Genomic DNA, 11,711 nt, shown 5'->3' with positions numbered 1-11,711 from the left:
GCAGCAAACTCTTTCTGCCCAGGGGCTGTGGGTATGGCGCTGAGCTGCAGCCCCTTGGCCCTGCAGGGACAAGCACTGTCTGTATGTTTCAAGGTCAGGGTCACCCCAGTGGGCTGAGAACATCACCTCTGTCTGGCCAGAGCTGTGCTGGGACCCCTGGGAGGGCTCTGGCAGAGGGATGAGGAGGGTAGCACTTCTGGTCTCAGCTCCCCTGGTCCCAGAGCAGCTGCGGTTTTGTTGGAGCAAAAATATTGTCCTTGGCTGAGTGTGAGAAGCTCAGTGAGAACAATAAACGCCTGTGCCTCGTGCTGGGGAGCGCCGCCGCAGAGGGACAGATGCCAAAGGTTTGACACTGCTCTGCTTTATTTGAATGTTCATTTTGCTACGTCACCATTATTTGCCAGGGTGATATTCATGTTGACTTTGCTTTTTAACCAAGTGCTTTTCAAAATGTGTTAACACCCAGAGACTAGAGTATGGAGCTGTACTTTAGAAGCTGTTGTAATATGCCTTTTTCTTAATAAAGAGATTGAAATCTGCAGAGGGTTGTACTGTCCTACCCCAGAGCTCAGAACCTCCAGCCACAAACCATAAGCATCTCTGCCTCCATCCCAGGACTGGCTCCTACCTCACCCCCCCAGAGCTCTTCCACAGCTCCGGGGAATCCTCAGAGTGACCTGCAGTCCTTACAGGGGGCCTGCAGGTAGATGGGGAGGATCATTATCAGAATCTGGAGCGCCAGGACAAGGGGGAATGGCTTCCCGCTGCCAGAGGGCACAGTTAGATGGGATATTGGGAAGATTCTTCCCTGTGAGGGTGGGGAGGCCCTGGCACAGGTTGCCCAGAGAAGCTGTGGCTGCCCCTGGATCCCTGGCAGTGCCCAAGGCCAGATTGGACGGTGACACCAAGAAACGGGAAATAAATTCTCCAATCAGTTTGTTTGGTTAGAAAGTCAACATTATTCAGCACTGGGTACGTGTGGGATTGTTCCACCTAACATGTATGGCAATTATCAAAACTTTTAACAATTTATATATTTTACCAAACAATGGAATTAGTGTTCATTGGCTAGAAGTTACATAGTTCTCTTATTAATTAGTATTCTCTCTTCTGTTGGTTAATGATACTCTCACTTCTCGTGCTAATTAGTCTTTCTCTTCTTTTGGGTTAGTTAGTTTCTTGCATCAGTGGTCTGTGGGTTGATGGCCACAGATCCCCCCTGCCAGAATTACCTTTTACCCATTTGGAGCTGATTTCAGCACAGTCACTGAGCTGGTTTTATTAGTTATTCCTTATCCTGGGAGTCCTGCCAAATGTCCTTGTGGCCCATAAATTCTGCACTCTTTGTGTCCATTATTAGTGATACATCCTTCTTCCCAAGCTATGTTAACCTCCTCCCTCAGGTCTTAGATCACTGAATCATGTTTTTTCTAACTCATGGACATGACTTAGAGCTTGCTTGTTAGCTGCTATCTGTTTCATGGATTAAATATCCCTTCTTGTTGATTAGGCTTGAAAGTTACAAAGATCAAACATTAAAGAACATCCTTTTTTAATTAAGTTTATTTGGTTTGGGTTTTTTTTTTTTTCTTTTGTTCTTACATATCACCAAACACTGTTTGTTACAATTAAACATTTTCCCAACATTTCCCCCACGGCTGCAGAGACTCTTCTTTAAATAAATGCAACTACTTCGGTAACAACGGCGCCTGGAGCGACCTGCGCTAGCGAGAAGTGTCCCTGCCCGTGGCAGGGGGAGCAGAACTGGGGGGTCCCTTCCAACCCGAACCCTTCCGCGCTCTCTTCTGCTCCGTGAACGCCCGGGGCTCAGTGCGGGGCAGGCCCTGCGCCCCCCCCCGCCCAGGGCCTGTGTCCCTGTCCGCCCGCCCCGCCGGGCCCCGGCCCGGGCCCGCTGCTCCGGGGCAGCCGATCCCGACACCGGCCGCTGCCGGCTCTGCCAGCGCGGCTCCCCGGACACGGCGTCACCCCGGTGCCCCCCGGCGCTGCACGGTGACCTTGCGGCCTCTGGGAAGGACGCAGGCAGCCGGGAGCCTTCACCGGGGCTTGGGGGTCTCCCTGGGCCGTACCCCCCGGGGCCGTGCGGGGTCCGTGCGGGCCGGGCCCAGCGCGGCGGGCGCGGCCCCTTTAAGGCGCTGCCGGCGCGCGGGGGTTGGGCCCTGGCGGGCGCCGTAGCGGCGGCGGGGCCGCACCACGTGGGGCGGGCGGACGGCGCTGTCCTTCGGCGGGCCCATGGTCATCCGAGCGGGCGAGATGCCGCCGGCCGCCGTGCCGGCCGCGCAGGGCGCCGAGCAGCAGCAGCCGGCACCCCGCGCCAGCCGGCCCGCGGAGACGCAGCAGCGCCCCGGTAAGGGACCGGGCTGGGCCCTGCGGCGGGAGCGCGAGCCGGCCGTGCGGGGCCGGGGATGCCCGTCCCGAGGGTGCCCGTCCCAGCGGTGCAAACCCACCGCTCCCCCTCCGGTGCCGGGGCTCTTGGGGCCTGCCGGAAAGCTCGCGGGGGTCTGCGGGAGCGGGGCCGGGGCCGCGGTGGGGACCCGGGGCGGTTCTGGCAACTCGGACGGCTCGTCCCACCCGGGGACAGCCTGGCGGAGCGGCCCGGGCGCGCCCCGCCGCGGGGCCGGGCTCCCGCGCCCACGGTCCGGGGGGCTCCGTTCCTGCGGGGAAGTCGTGCTCGGGCCCGGTGCCCCCGCCGTGCCTCGGGAAGGCTCCTCGCAGCGCCGAGGCTGCGCTGGCTGCTGAGGCCGGAGGCCGTGGCGGGGCCGGGCCGTGCGATTTCGGGTGCCCGCCCGTGCCGCAGCAGGGCCGAGCCGGGGCTGGGGCCCAGGGGAGCCGCGGGGTCAGCCTGCGCCCCAGGCCTGGGCGGGCCCGTCCCGGCGGAGCGGGAGCCCCGGGCCCGGTGAAGGTCACCTTCATGGGGCCGCTCCACCGCGCGGCCGCGGGGGGGCCCGGGCCGGGAGCGCCCGTGCTCGGCCCGCGGGGAGCGGCCCCGTCCCCGTGGGCTGTGGGGCCGCTCCGGGGAGCGGGTGGGCGGCGGCGGGCGCTCCCGGCCCGGGGTGCGGGAGCGGAGTTCGTTCCGGGCACCGCGTGCTGCTGCCCACGCACGGACACGGGTGTCCCGGGGCTGGTGGGCAGCAGAGGGCTGGATCCTCCTGGAAGTTTGGGCTGCGGGCGCCACTGACATGTTAAAAAATACTCAGGAGCAAGAGCTTTCCTAGAAAGGGCAGAGGCTTGTTCGATATCTCAGATGGAAATTGCAGGTTTTAACTATTTATTTGCTGGCTGTTCTTGCTCTGTGTCAAAACCTGAGTGGCTTAGCCAGGAACAAGGTGCAGCTCCTGACTGTTCTCAGTGCCAGCTCCCGGGCCGGCACCGACCCTGAGATGTTTCCACCTGCCCCGGGTTTGCTCAGTTTCATGCTTCCTATCTTAAAGAACTTAAAAGCCTGAGCTCCCATCTCAGCCTCAGCTCTTTTTTGTGATCTCTAAAGTACAAGCAAGAGGGGTAGAAGCAACGTGCCTTGTGGCTGATCTTCATCCTGAGGCACACAAATCCCCTGATTGACCCACATGTCGCTTCCATCCCCCCCAATTTTATGGTGTCGAGGTGGATTTTTGAAGTTTGTTACCTAAAGCAAAGTTCACTGGCATTTGGTAGTGGAGCAGGTTGGATGCAGTTCAAGAGTGGGAAACTCAGTGCTGATAGTCTCCCCCTCTCAGCCACGTGCTGGATTTTGAAGCAAGAATCACGCCTGCAGTGCCAGCAACTGGGTTAAAAAGTTATGAAGTGTAATCCCTGCCTCTCTGGCCACAATTGATTGCTGAGGGAGGATGGAAGGTGGAAAAATCCTTCATGTGTTTCGGCAGCGCACAATTGCTCACGTGGGATCTGGGGAGGAGCAGAGGAAGGTCTCATCAGGGAGCCAGGTTCCACGGGAGCGGGATCAGCCTGGCCACCTTGGCATCGGCCTCACGAGCTCTGGTTCCTGGGCCAGGGGCAGTCGGGCCCCACTCTGGTGCTCCCACCGCTGTGTGTGGCCTGCAGAGCACCCCTGTAGGCACTGGCTGTCTGAAGGCAGCTGTCAGTACCTGGAGCCATGGGCAGGCTGCGAGTGGGCTCCTTGCTGCAGAAACCCACCCCTGAGCTGTGCCAGGCACCCAGGCTGGGGTGCTGGGCTCTGTGCCAGGTGAGAGGGCTGATGGCTGCTGCTCTCTACCCCCAGCTAGAAACTGTTGAGACTACTCTGTCCTGAGTGCAGAAACACAAAAGCATGGACAGTTGGGGTTCCTATAAAGATTTCTGATGGGTGCAGTTTTGGGTTAAGTTACCTTTCCTGTCAGCTAGTGTGAGATCAGAGACAGCCATTGTGTGCAGCGTTTCTTGGATTATTTTTATTCCTACAGTCTTCATGGCCTTAGAACAAGTTTCCCACATACAAGATTAGCAGTGCTTCTAACAACCATAAAATGCCTTTCAACCTTGCCTTGCCCAGATCTGTTTTTTCCTAGCTCAGTCCCTCTGTCCCTGAGCTCCCCAGCCACCCCTGCGCTCAGCCACATCTTCTGTTAGAGCAGCGGAGAATGCAGGTGTTAATGGAAAACTGCTGTGGAGGCAAGTGTAGCTGTGCGTTAGCAACAAGGTCAGAAGGCTGATTCTTAATCTGGGAATCTGCTATCACTATCTGTTGCCCGACCTTGGAGGTTTGCCGGTGTTTTGGAAAGGGCTGAATTGCTGGCAGTCGGGGTTTTAATATGCAGCTCTAACAGGCTTGTGGGGGGACAGTTGGAGAAAAGTTGTGCAGGAGAAGTCTGATCACTGCTACAAGGTTAAGAAGAGGAAAAGAGTGTGATAACACAGCATCTGTATGGCCAGATGAGGGATGGGAACCGGAGGGGATCATGTTCGGGGCGGTTCTGTCAGTGGGTAAGAGCTGAGCTCCCACTGGAAGCTCTCTTGCTCTGCCTGAGCAGCCTTGCTCCTGGGTTTCCCAGCTGAAAAGTGGAAGTAAGTAGGTCAGGAACATGCACTGGGATAAATCCACCTGCAGACTCAGAACTGCCTCGTGCACAGTAAAACCAGCACCGTGTTGCAGAGTCCTGTGTTTACCTTCATTGTCTGTACATGACTAAACTTGGCAGGACACCCCTCTCCTGGCGCAGCTTCCCAGCACTTGCTTTACTTTCCTGAATTGTGCTCCACTGGTTGTGCTGGAAAGTTATTTCTAGAAGCTTTACAGGTCTGAAGTTCATGCATTTTTTTATTTGCATTTGAGAAGCAATGACAGTCCTTGGGGCAGTGCTTGGACAGCATGCCAAAGATGAAAACCGACATGTGGTTACTCCTGTGGTGGCAGTGGCTGTTACTCTTGGCAGTAGGTCAGGTTTTTGCCATAGCATCAAGGCTATCTCGGGATTAGCTTTTTGCTAATGCATGGTTGATTGCAGAGCTCACATATGCCCCTTTGCCATTGGAGCTTTCTGTTGCATTCTGCCTTTCTAAGGTTATTGAGTCTGGGATGGGCAGTTATCTGCTATTTTCCTGACAGGCTGGCGTAAAGGCACTTGCACAGTGGACAAACCTTCCCTCTTTGGTTGGGGAAGCAGATCTATGCTTGCAGAAGTGCATGTTCTTTCCTCCAGCTAAAGAAATAACTGCTGTGGTGCTCAGCAGCCACTTGACCAGTTTAAAGGGAAAAATCCCATGAAATGGACCACTGAAGCAAGGTTCCCTATAAGTGATATTGGAGTAACGACATATTTTCATAAAAAGCATTGCCTTAGTTTGTCTTTCACTTTAAAGAGAAAATCTCTACTGCAAGCTGTTGAAGAGGCTGCAGGCTCAGAGAAGTTGTATGTAGTTATGTCCAAAGATGTAAAACTGCAGGATCATTAACCTTACCCAGTGCTCCAGCGGGTCAGATCAGCCTGACACCAGCCCTGCTTCCCAGGCTCCCCACTAGCCACCCTCCTGCCCTTGGGGCTGGATGAGACTGGGAATGGTAACGTGGATCCTGGCTGTTAGCAAGCTGTGCCGTGCTGAGTGTCCTGCATGCTCTGTCTTTGCTGTTGGTGTCCCTGGAGCCTGCGAAGTCTCCACAGCCTGGAAGCTCAGCTGCAGGTTGGGCTGGGGCTGAGGTGGGCTGTGGTCAGCTCAGGTTAGGGCACTGTGCGAGGTAGGGTGGGATCACTCCATGTCCCTGGCAGAGGGGTTCCTATGGGACAGGCAGGTTTCCCAGGCTGCTGCTGGCAGCACACTCTTGCAGGAGCAGGCACCCAGCCATGTCCCCAGAGCTGTGTGTGGCCTGGGCAGCCGGCGCGGGGTGGCCAGGGCGGCTGTGGCCGATGGGCACAGCTGTGCCGCGGGGCACAGGAAGGCAGCCGGAGCTGCTGAGGACATCACAGCTGTCAGATCTCCCTTGCAAACCCTCCCCAGAGACCAACAGGTTAGTTCTCTGCTCTTGCTGTCCCAGTAGCTTTCTGGAACTAAGGTATGTGCAAGAGTAAGGCACAGAGATTTGGAGAATCATCGGTGGGTTCTTGGTTTCTGTCTGAAATACAATTCCTTCCTTCAGTTCTCCTGAAATTTGAGAAACATGCTTCTCCTGACACCATTAATGTTTTTGTTGGTGCTGATCTTTGCACTTTGCATTAGTTCTACTCTTAGCACCTGATTACTGTGATGTTTGAATTGCATGTTATTGTAGCAGGGTCACCCAGACAGTCAGCTTCAAGGCTAGGATCCTGAAAAGTTTTGACCAGACAGAAAGTTTACAAATGAATTTAAATGTAGTTACCAGATGTGGAGAATGCAGGGTGGGTAGCTCAGGGTGCCAGATGCAAAGCACAAAGCATATAAGCACCTGTAAGTGCTTGAGCCAGCAGCTGTGAGACCCCATGGATATCCTGGGGCTTGGCCCTGCCAAGAGCACCGCAGACTGCAGCCTCACCATGCTCTGCTCTCTCTGTGAGCCGGTCCCAGTGGTGTGAAGCTGCTGAGAAATAAATGCAGAGCTTGTACCTTTGCCCACAGATGTCTGAGAATCAATTTGAGTTTGATGATGGCGGTAGAGCAACTCTAATGTTCCACTTATTAAAAGAAGTCCTTGTTGTACCTAAAGTGCTGGAAGTTCCTGGGAAGCTGTGGTTTCCTCAGAGGAGGCAGAGGGAGGCAACTCCACATCTCCCACCTCCCTGACGGGATATCCTGCAGAAATGTTTTCATTAGGGCCATCTCTGGAGCTAATGCCTATTCATTTAGTCAATTTATTTGGATTCATTAAAGTATTAATTTAGTTTCATTTATTATTCAGCTAAAATTAAATTTGCATTTGTTGTACTGACACCAGCCTTCACAGGTTAGAGCTGACACGTACACACTGCTGTGAGCTTGCTTTGGCTGGAGTCGAAGAAGTGCAGCTCAGCTTCATGAGACCTGACCAGGTGCTTCTCAGAGACTTCTCCTCTTCCCAGAGGTCTCTTGGTAAGGAGGAAGAGTTGAAGCTGTCAGTGCATGTGAACTCCTTCAAAAATCACAAATCACAAGAAAAACATGATACTCGTGATCTGAAAGTGCTGGCTCATGGGACTGAGGGGTACCCGATCGTGGGGCTCCAAGGCCTGTCCTATGCCAGAGGAGTGACTGTGGTGGTCCTGAGGGTTCCTTGCTTACTGGGACAGGAGCTCAAATGAGTTGGAGTGGGAGAGACTTCTCTTCCAATTCCTTTTCCCTTTAAAAGGACAGCAGAAGCTGGCCAGGGTTTCTGTGGAGAGCTGCTGGTCTCTTTCTCAGTTTCTCCTGGAAAGTGGCTGGCTGACTCCAGGGGCTGCTCCTGGGCTTTACCGGGGCTGCTGTTGGAGAGGGGGTTGCCCTGTCTCTGCATGTGCTGTGTTGGCCTTGAGCAGGGACCACATGAGCTGTGTGGTCCTGACTTTGTTGTGGTTCTGATGTCTTTGTGCTAGGGATGTAGCATGTAATTTTCTTCTGCTTGGTGCAGAGTTGTGTCCCTTCCCGCCCATGAAGCCGTGCTGAGTGCTCACGAAAGCTTTCCCAGGCGGGTCCAAGGCTGGTCTGTTTAGGCTGCAGCTCTTACACATCACATCATGCTTGAAAGATCTGGCTCTTCGTGTGTGTCCCATGAAACAGGGACCACCAAAGGGCCCCATGTGGCTGAGAGTGGAGTAGCATGCGTGCCAGCACACGGGATGCACACAGGTGTGCAAAGGGGCTCTGAGGCCTGGATGATGCTGCTGATGGAGGGTGAGGAGCAGGCGGCTGTGGCACAGCCTCACTGGAGGTGAGCAATGCCCTATTTGGCTGCAGCCTCCCCTGGTGCTTGGAGAAAGCTCCAGTTCCATAATAAAACTGCTTCAGTTGCCGTGATTTTCTTAAAGTAGCATGGAGAGAGGAGAGGTGTTAGGAGATTGTATGTGTGGTTTTGTGGTTTGTTTGTGTTTGATATGGCAGAGCAGCGTGAGAAGAGAGAAAATTCGTCTAGAAACTACTTACTGGTTCACTGCCTGAATGCTTTGTGCTCGCCTGCTTAGTATGGATGGCTGTGCTGGGCCTGGGCGTGCCATAGTAACTGCCCTCGCCTTGTAATTCAATGCATCTCACTTGCTCAGGTTTGGCACAGCACTCGTCCCAGGCTGCACTGGTGTGGCACTCGAGATCGGGCTATTTATAACCACTCCGGCCCCAGCCAGCATCCCCCTGTGAGTGCCTGGGAACCTGTCAGAGCCCGGCTGTGCTGCGGCACGGCAGGAGAGGAGAGGAGAGGAGAGCTGCAGCTGCGGGAGCTGCTCCAGGCCTGGCGGGTGTCGTGGCAGCTGGGGACAGGGGCGAAGGCGTGCGGTGGATGAAGGTCTCCAGGCAACGTTCTGGGGGAGCTGCTGCAAGCCCAGCATTCAGTTCTGGTGAGCACACGGGACGTGGGATCCTGTGCCGAGGCAGCTGCTGGTCCTCTTGTGTCCTGCCACCCTGGGGCCAAGTAGGCATTCTCTTTGGAGAAGGCATCTGACTGCAAGAAGGCAGCGGAGGGCACGGGCTGCGCGTGGGAGTGTGCCTTGTGGGGACTTCCGCGTATGTGTGAAACACAGCTGACTGCTCTGATCCACGCTGCATGAGCCAGGCATGGGAAACAGCCTTTTTGCAAACTGCTGCAGGCAAGTCACTGATCTCCTCTTCCAGCCACGCAGCTCTGGCTCACCTGATGAGAGGTCGCCCCTCTTGCCAAAGTCTCCCACAAGCTGCACTGTCTTCTCGGAGATGCCAGAAGCTGCCCAGTGTGCTGGGCTGTATCCAGACATCATCCCCAGTGAGGCGGTGACTGGAAACCTGCAGAAGGGCACCAAATACATTCAAGACCTATCTGAGACCAAGGACAAAGAAGGAATGGTGACAGTTTGTGATAAGAGCAGTTTGAGCCCTGGTGTTGGCACAGTTGGCCTGCTCCAGCGGACAGAGGCATCCCATGCAGTGACTGTCCTTCCAGCCGACCTTGGGGACAGGCCGGCAGGGCTGGTTGATCATGCTCAGTCACTTGAGGCCTGCCAGAGCTGTGTGAAACTTGAGGACAGAGGCTTAGCCCACAGATCCTGCCGCCGGGAGGAGCACGTGGCAGCAGCTGACAGCGACGCGGGCTCTGGAGCGCATTCCGCTGGCCAGGGCCACGGCGAGGGGCGAGCAGCCGTGCGCTTAGACACAGCCCCAGTGGCTCCAGACAGTGTGCTGGAGTGCAGAGGTCCTGCGCCTTCCCCAGGGAGCCCTGGGATGCTGTCCTCTGCTCTGCCAGCAAGTGCGGGGAAAACCCTGCCGGCTCCAAGTGCAGTTGTGCTGCCTGTGCCCCCCGGTGAGGTGTCACCTAAGGCTCGGGACACAAGTGCTGGTTTTGTGACAGAGCCTACCACCTGCCCCAGCAGAAGGTCAAGCTGCCCTCTTGATTCCCAGGCACAGGTTCTGCCCTCAAAGCAGCAGCAGCAGAAGAAGAAGAGGGGGAAAAAGAAGCTCCTTCTCCCAGGTGCTCAGCTCAGTCCCAAGGGCTCTGTCCTGCTGCATGGAGCCAAAATACTGTATGCCCTTAACGGGGGTGGGTGGCTATGTGTGCCCATGGGATGGGGCAGCACAAAGGAGAGGGGAGGGGAGCAGAGGTGACATTTTAACTTCACGGCAGAAGGAGGAGAAGGGAGGTGGCGAGGTATCCCACCTGGGTGTGTACCACAGAGGCACCTGTCTGTGCCTTGTCCATGTCAGCAAAGCAAACTTAAGGACGTTTTGCTTATCTTTTTCTCAATTCATAAGGCAAATCCCTCTTTTGTTTGTGACTGCAAACATGGTCCTTGTAAAGGATGGGAGCACATCTGCCCAGCCCAGCTTGCAGCAGCTTGGGTGGGAGTGTGCAGCTGTGAGGGGCCACACTCGGCTGCATCTGGCTTTCCTCCTCCCCCACTTCTCCACAAACTGGCACAGCACGGCTGGTGTCCACACCAGCTTTTCTTGGGGGATACCAAATGGTAACTCAGAGAGGCTTTTGTCCTCACCAGGACTTTGAGGATATGAGGAACAGTTTATTTTTTAATCACGAGGTCAAATTTTGCCTCTCACTATATTTTTTGTTCAATCTGTGTGCAGTGGCTGAATTTTGGTCTCAAATGCTGTCTTGTGGTGTACCTGGTGGCATGAGGGGATGTGTAGTGTGACTGACCTGTGGCTTAGTTTGTGGTTTAGCAACCTGTTTGCTTTCCCTGTGCCCATTGGCACACCAGTGGCAGGTGTTCAGGCTACAGCTGCTTGGGGGACTGCAGAAACTGTGTTACACTGCTTGGAATTCGAAATACCTTTGAGGAGGGAAAGGCAGAAATTGGCCCCTCAAAATGGCACTGGAGCTGATAATAAGAAATGCATTCCAAAAGTTGGTGCTGGAAAAGGTAGGGGGTTTAATTTTTAGTTTCGTCCCTCTAACAATTTCTAGTAGTAGGGAAGGAAACTCCTCACTGACAGAGCAGTCCCTGCAGACCAGGCGAGCTGCCAGCAACATAATGTCGCTGACTTCTTGATCTGATAATCTTCGAAAAGGATTTGTGTCTGACTTTGGTTTAGAAGATTTGTTTGAACAGAAATTAGTTATTAACTAGCTGTTCCCAGGATCTGTGCTGTCTATCATGGTGTGCAGCCAGCAGGTTTCGGGTTCAGGTGTGTGCCCTCCCTCACACCAGGATCTGAGCACTCAGGGTCACCAGGTGCCTGCCACTGCAGCCTGGCTGTAAATAGGAAGCATGATTAAAGCAGGCCCTGTCACCTTGGCGTGTGAACTCCTTGTCGAGACACAGAGATGAAACCTAATCCTCAGTCTGATCCTTTGTGCCAGGTGTGACCGCAGACGGGCGAGCGTGGCCCCGGTGCAGTGCCCGGCTGCCTCCTGCTCTGCTCTGCTCTGCTCTGCAGGGACTGCTCGCACTGTGCCCAGGGCAGCAATGAGAGCATCGTGTCACAGCTCGGCCACCAGCCAGCACAGGCCAGAGCCCAGCAGCCTCCACCACACCTGCGGGTACAAACTGCAGGTGGAGTGCAGGAGGAGGGTCCTTGCTGGGACACGGGCGCATCCCTTGGAATGACAGGGGAGACCAGAGGTCACAGCCTTGGGTCGAGACCACAAATGTGCATCTCGAGGCCGACGTGCTCCGGCAGGGATCTCGGTCTGC

The 11,711-nt window shown here is 55.3% G+C and overlaps 1 protein-coding gene across 2 annotated transcripts in view; it reads left to right on the top strand.

Annotated features, from left to right (window-relative positions):
* Positions 1–2,201: 2,201 nt before the first annotated feature.
* The window catches only part of CLUH (clustered mitochondria homolog), a 34,935-nt gene continuing 25,425 nt past the window's right edge, over positions 2,202–11,711 (top strand). The window contains exon 1 of one of the 2 annotated variants that reach the window (XM_082294641.1): positions 2,202–2,365. In XM_082294641.1, the coding sequence (XP_082150767.1) occupies positions 2,251–2,365 (115 nt within the window). In that variant the 5' untranslated portion in view covers positions 2,202–2,250. Of the gene's footprint in view, positions 2,366–8,867; positions 10,031–11,711 lie in introns of those variants that run through there. The other variant, XM_082294642.1, reaches the window with a different exon arrangement.

This window comes from Coloeus monedula, assembly GCF_965178545.1.
Source record: "Coloeus monedula genome assembly, chromosome: 20".
Lineage (NCBI taxonomy): Eukaryota > Metazoa > Chordata > Aves > Passeriformes > Corvidae > Coloeus > Coloeus monedula.
Note: the sequence above shows the minus strand (reverse complement) of the source record. Positions and strands in the feature narration are given on the sequence as shown.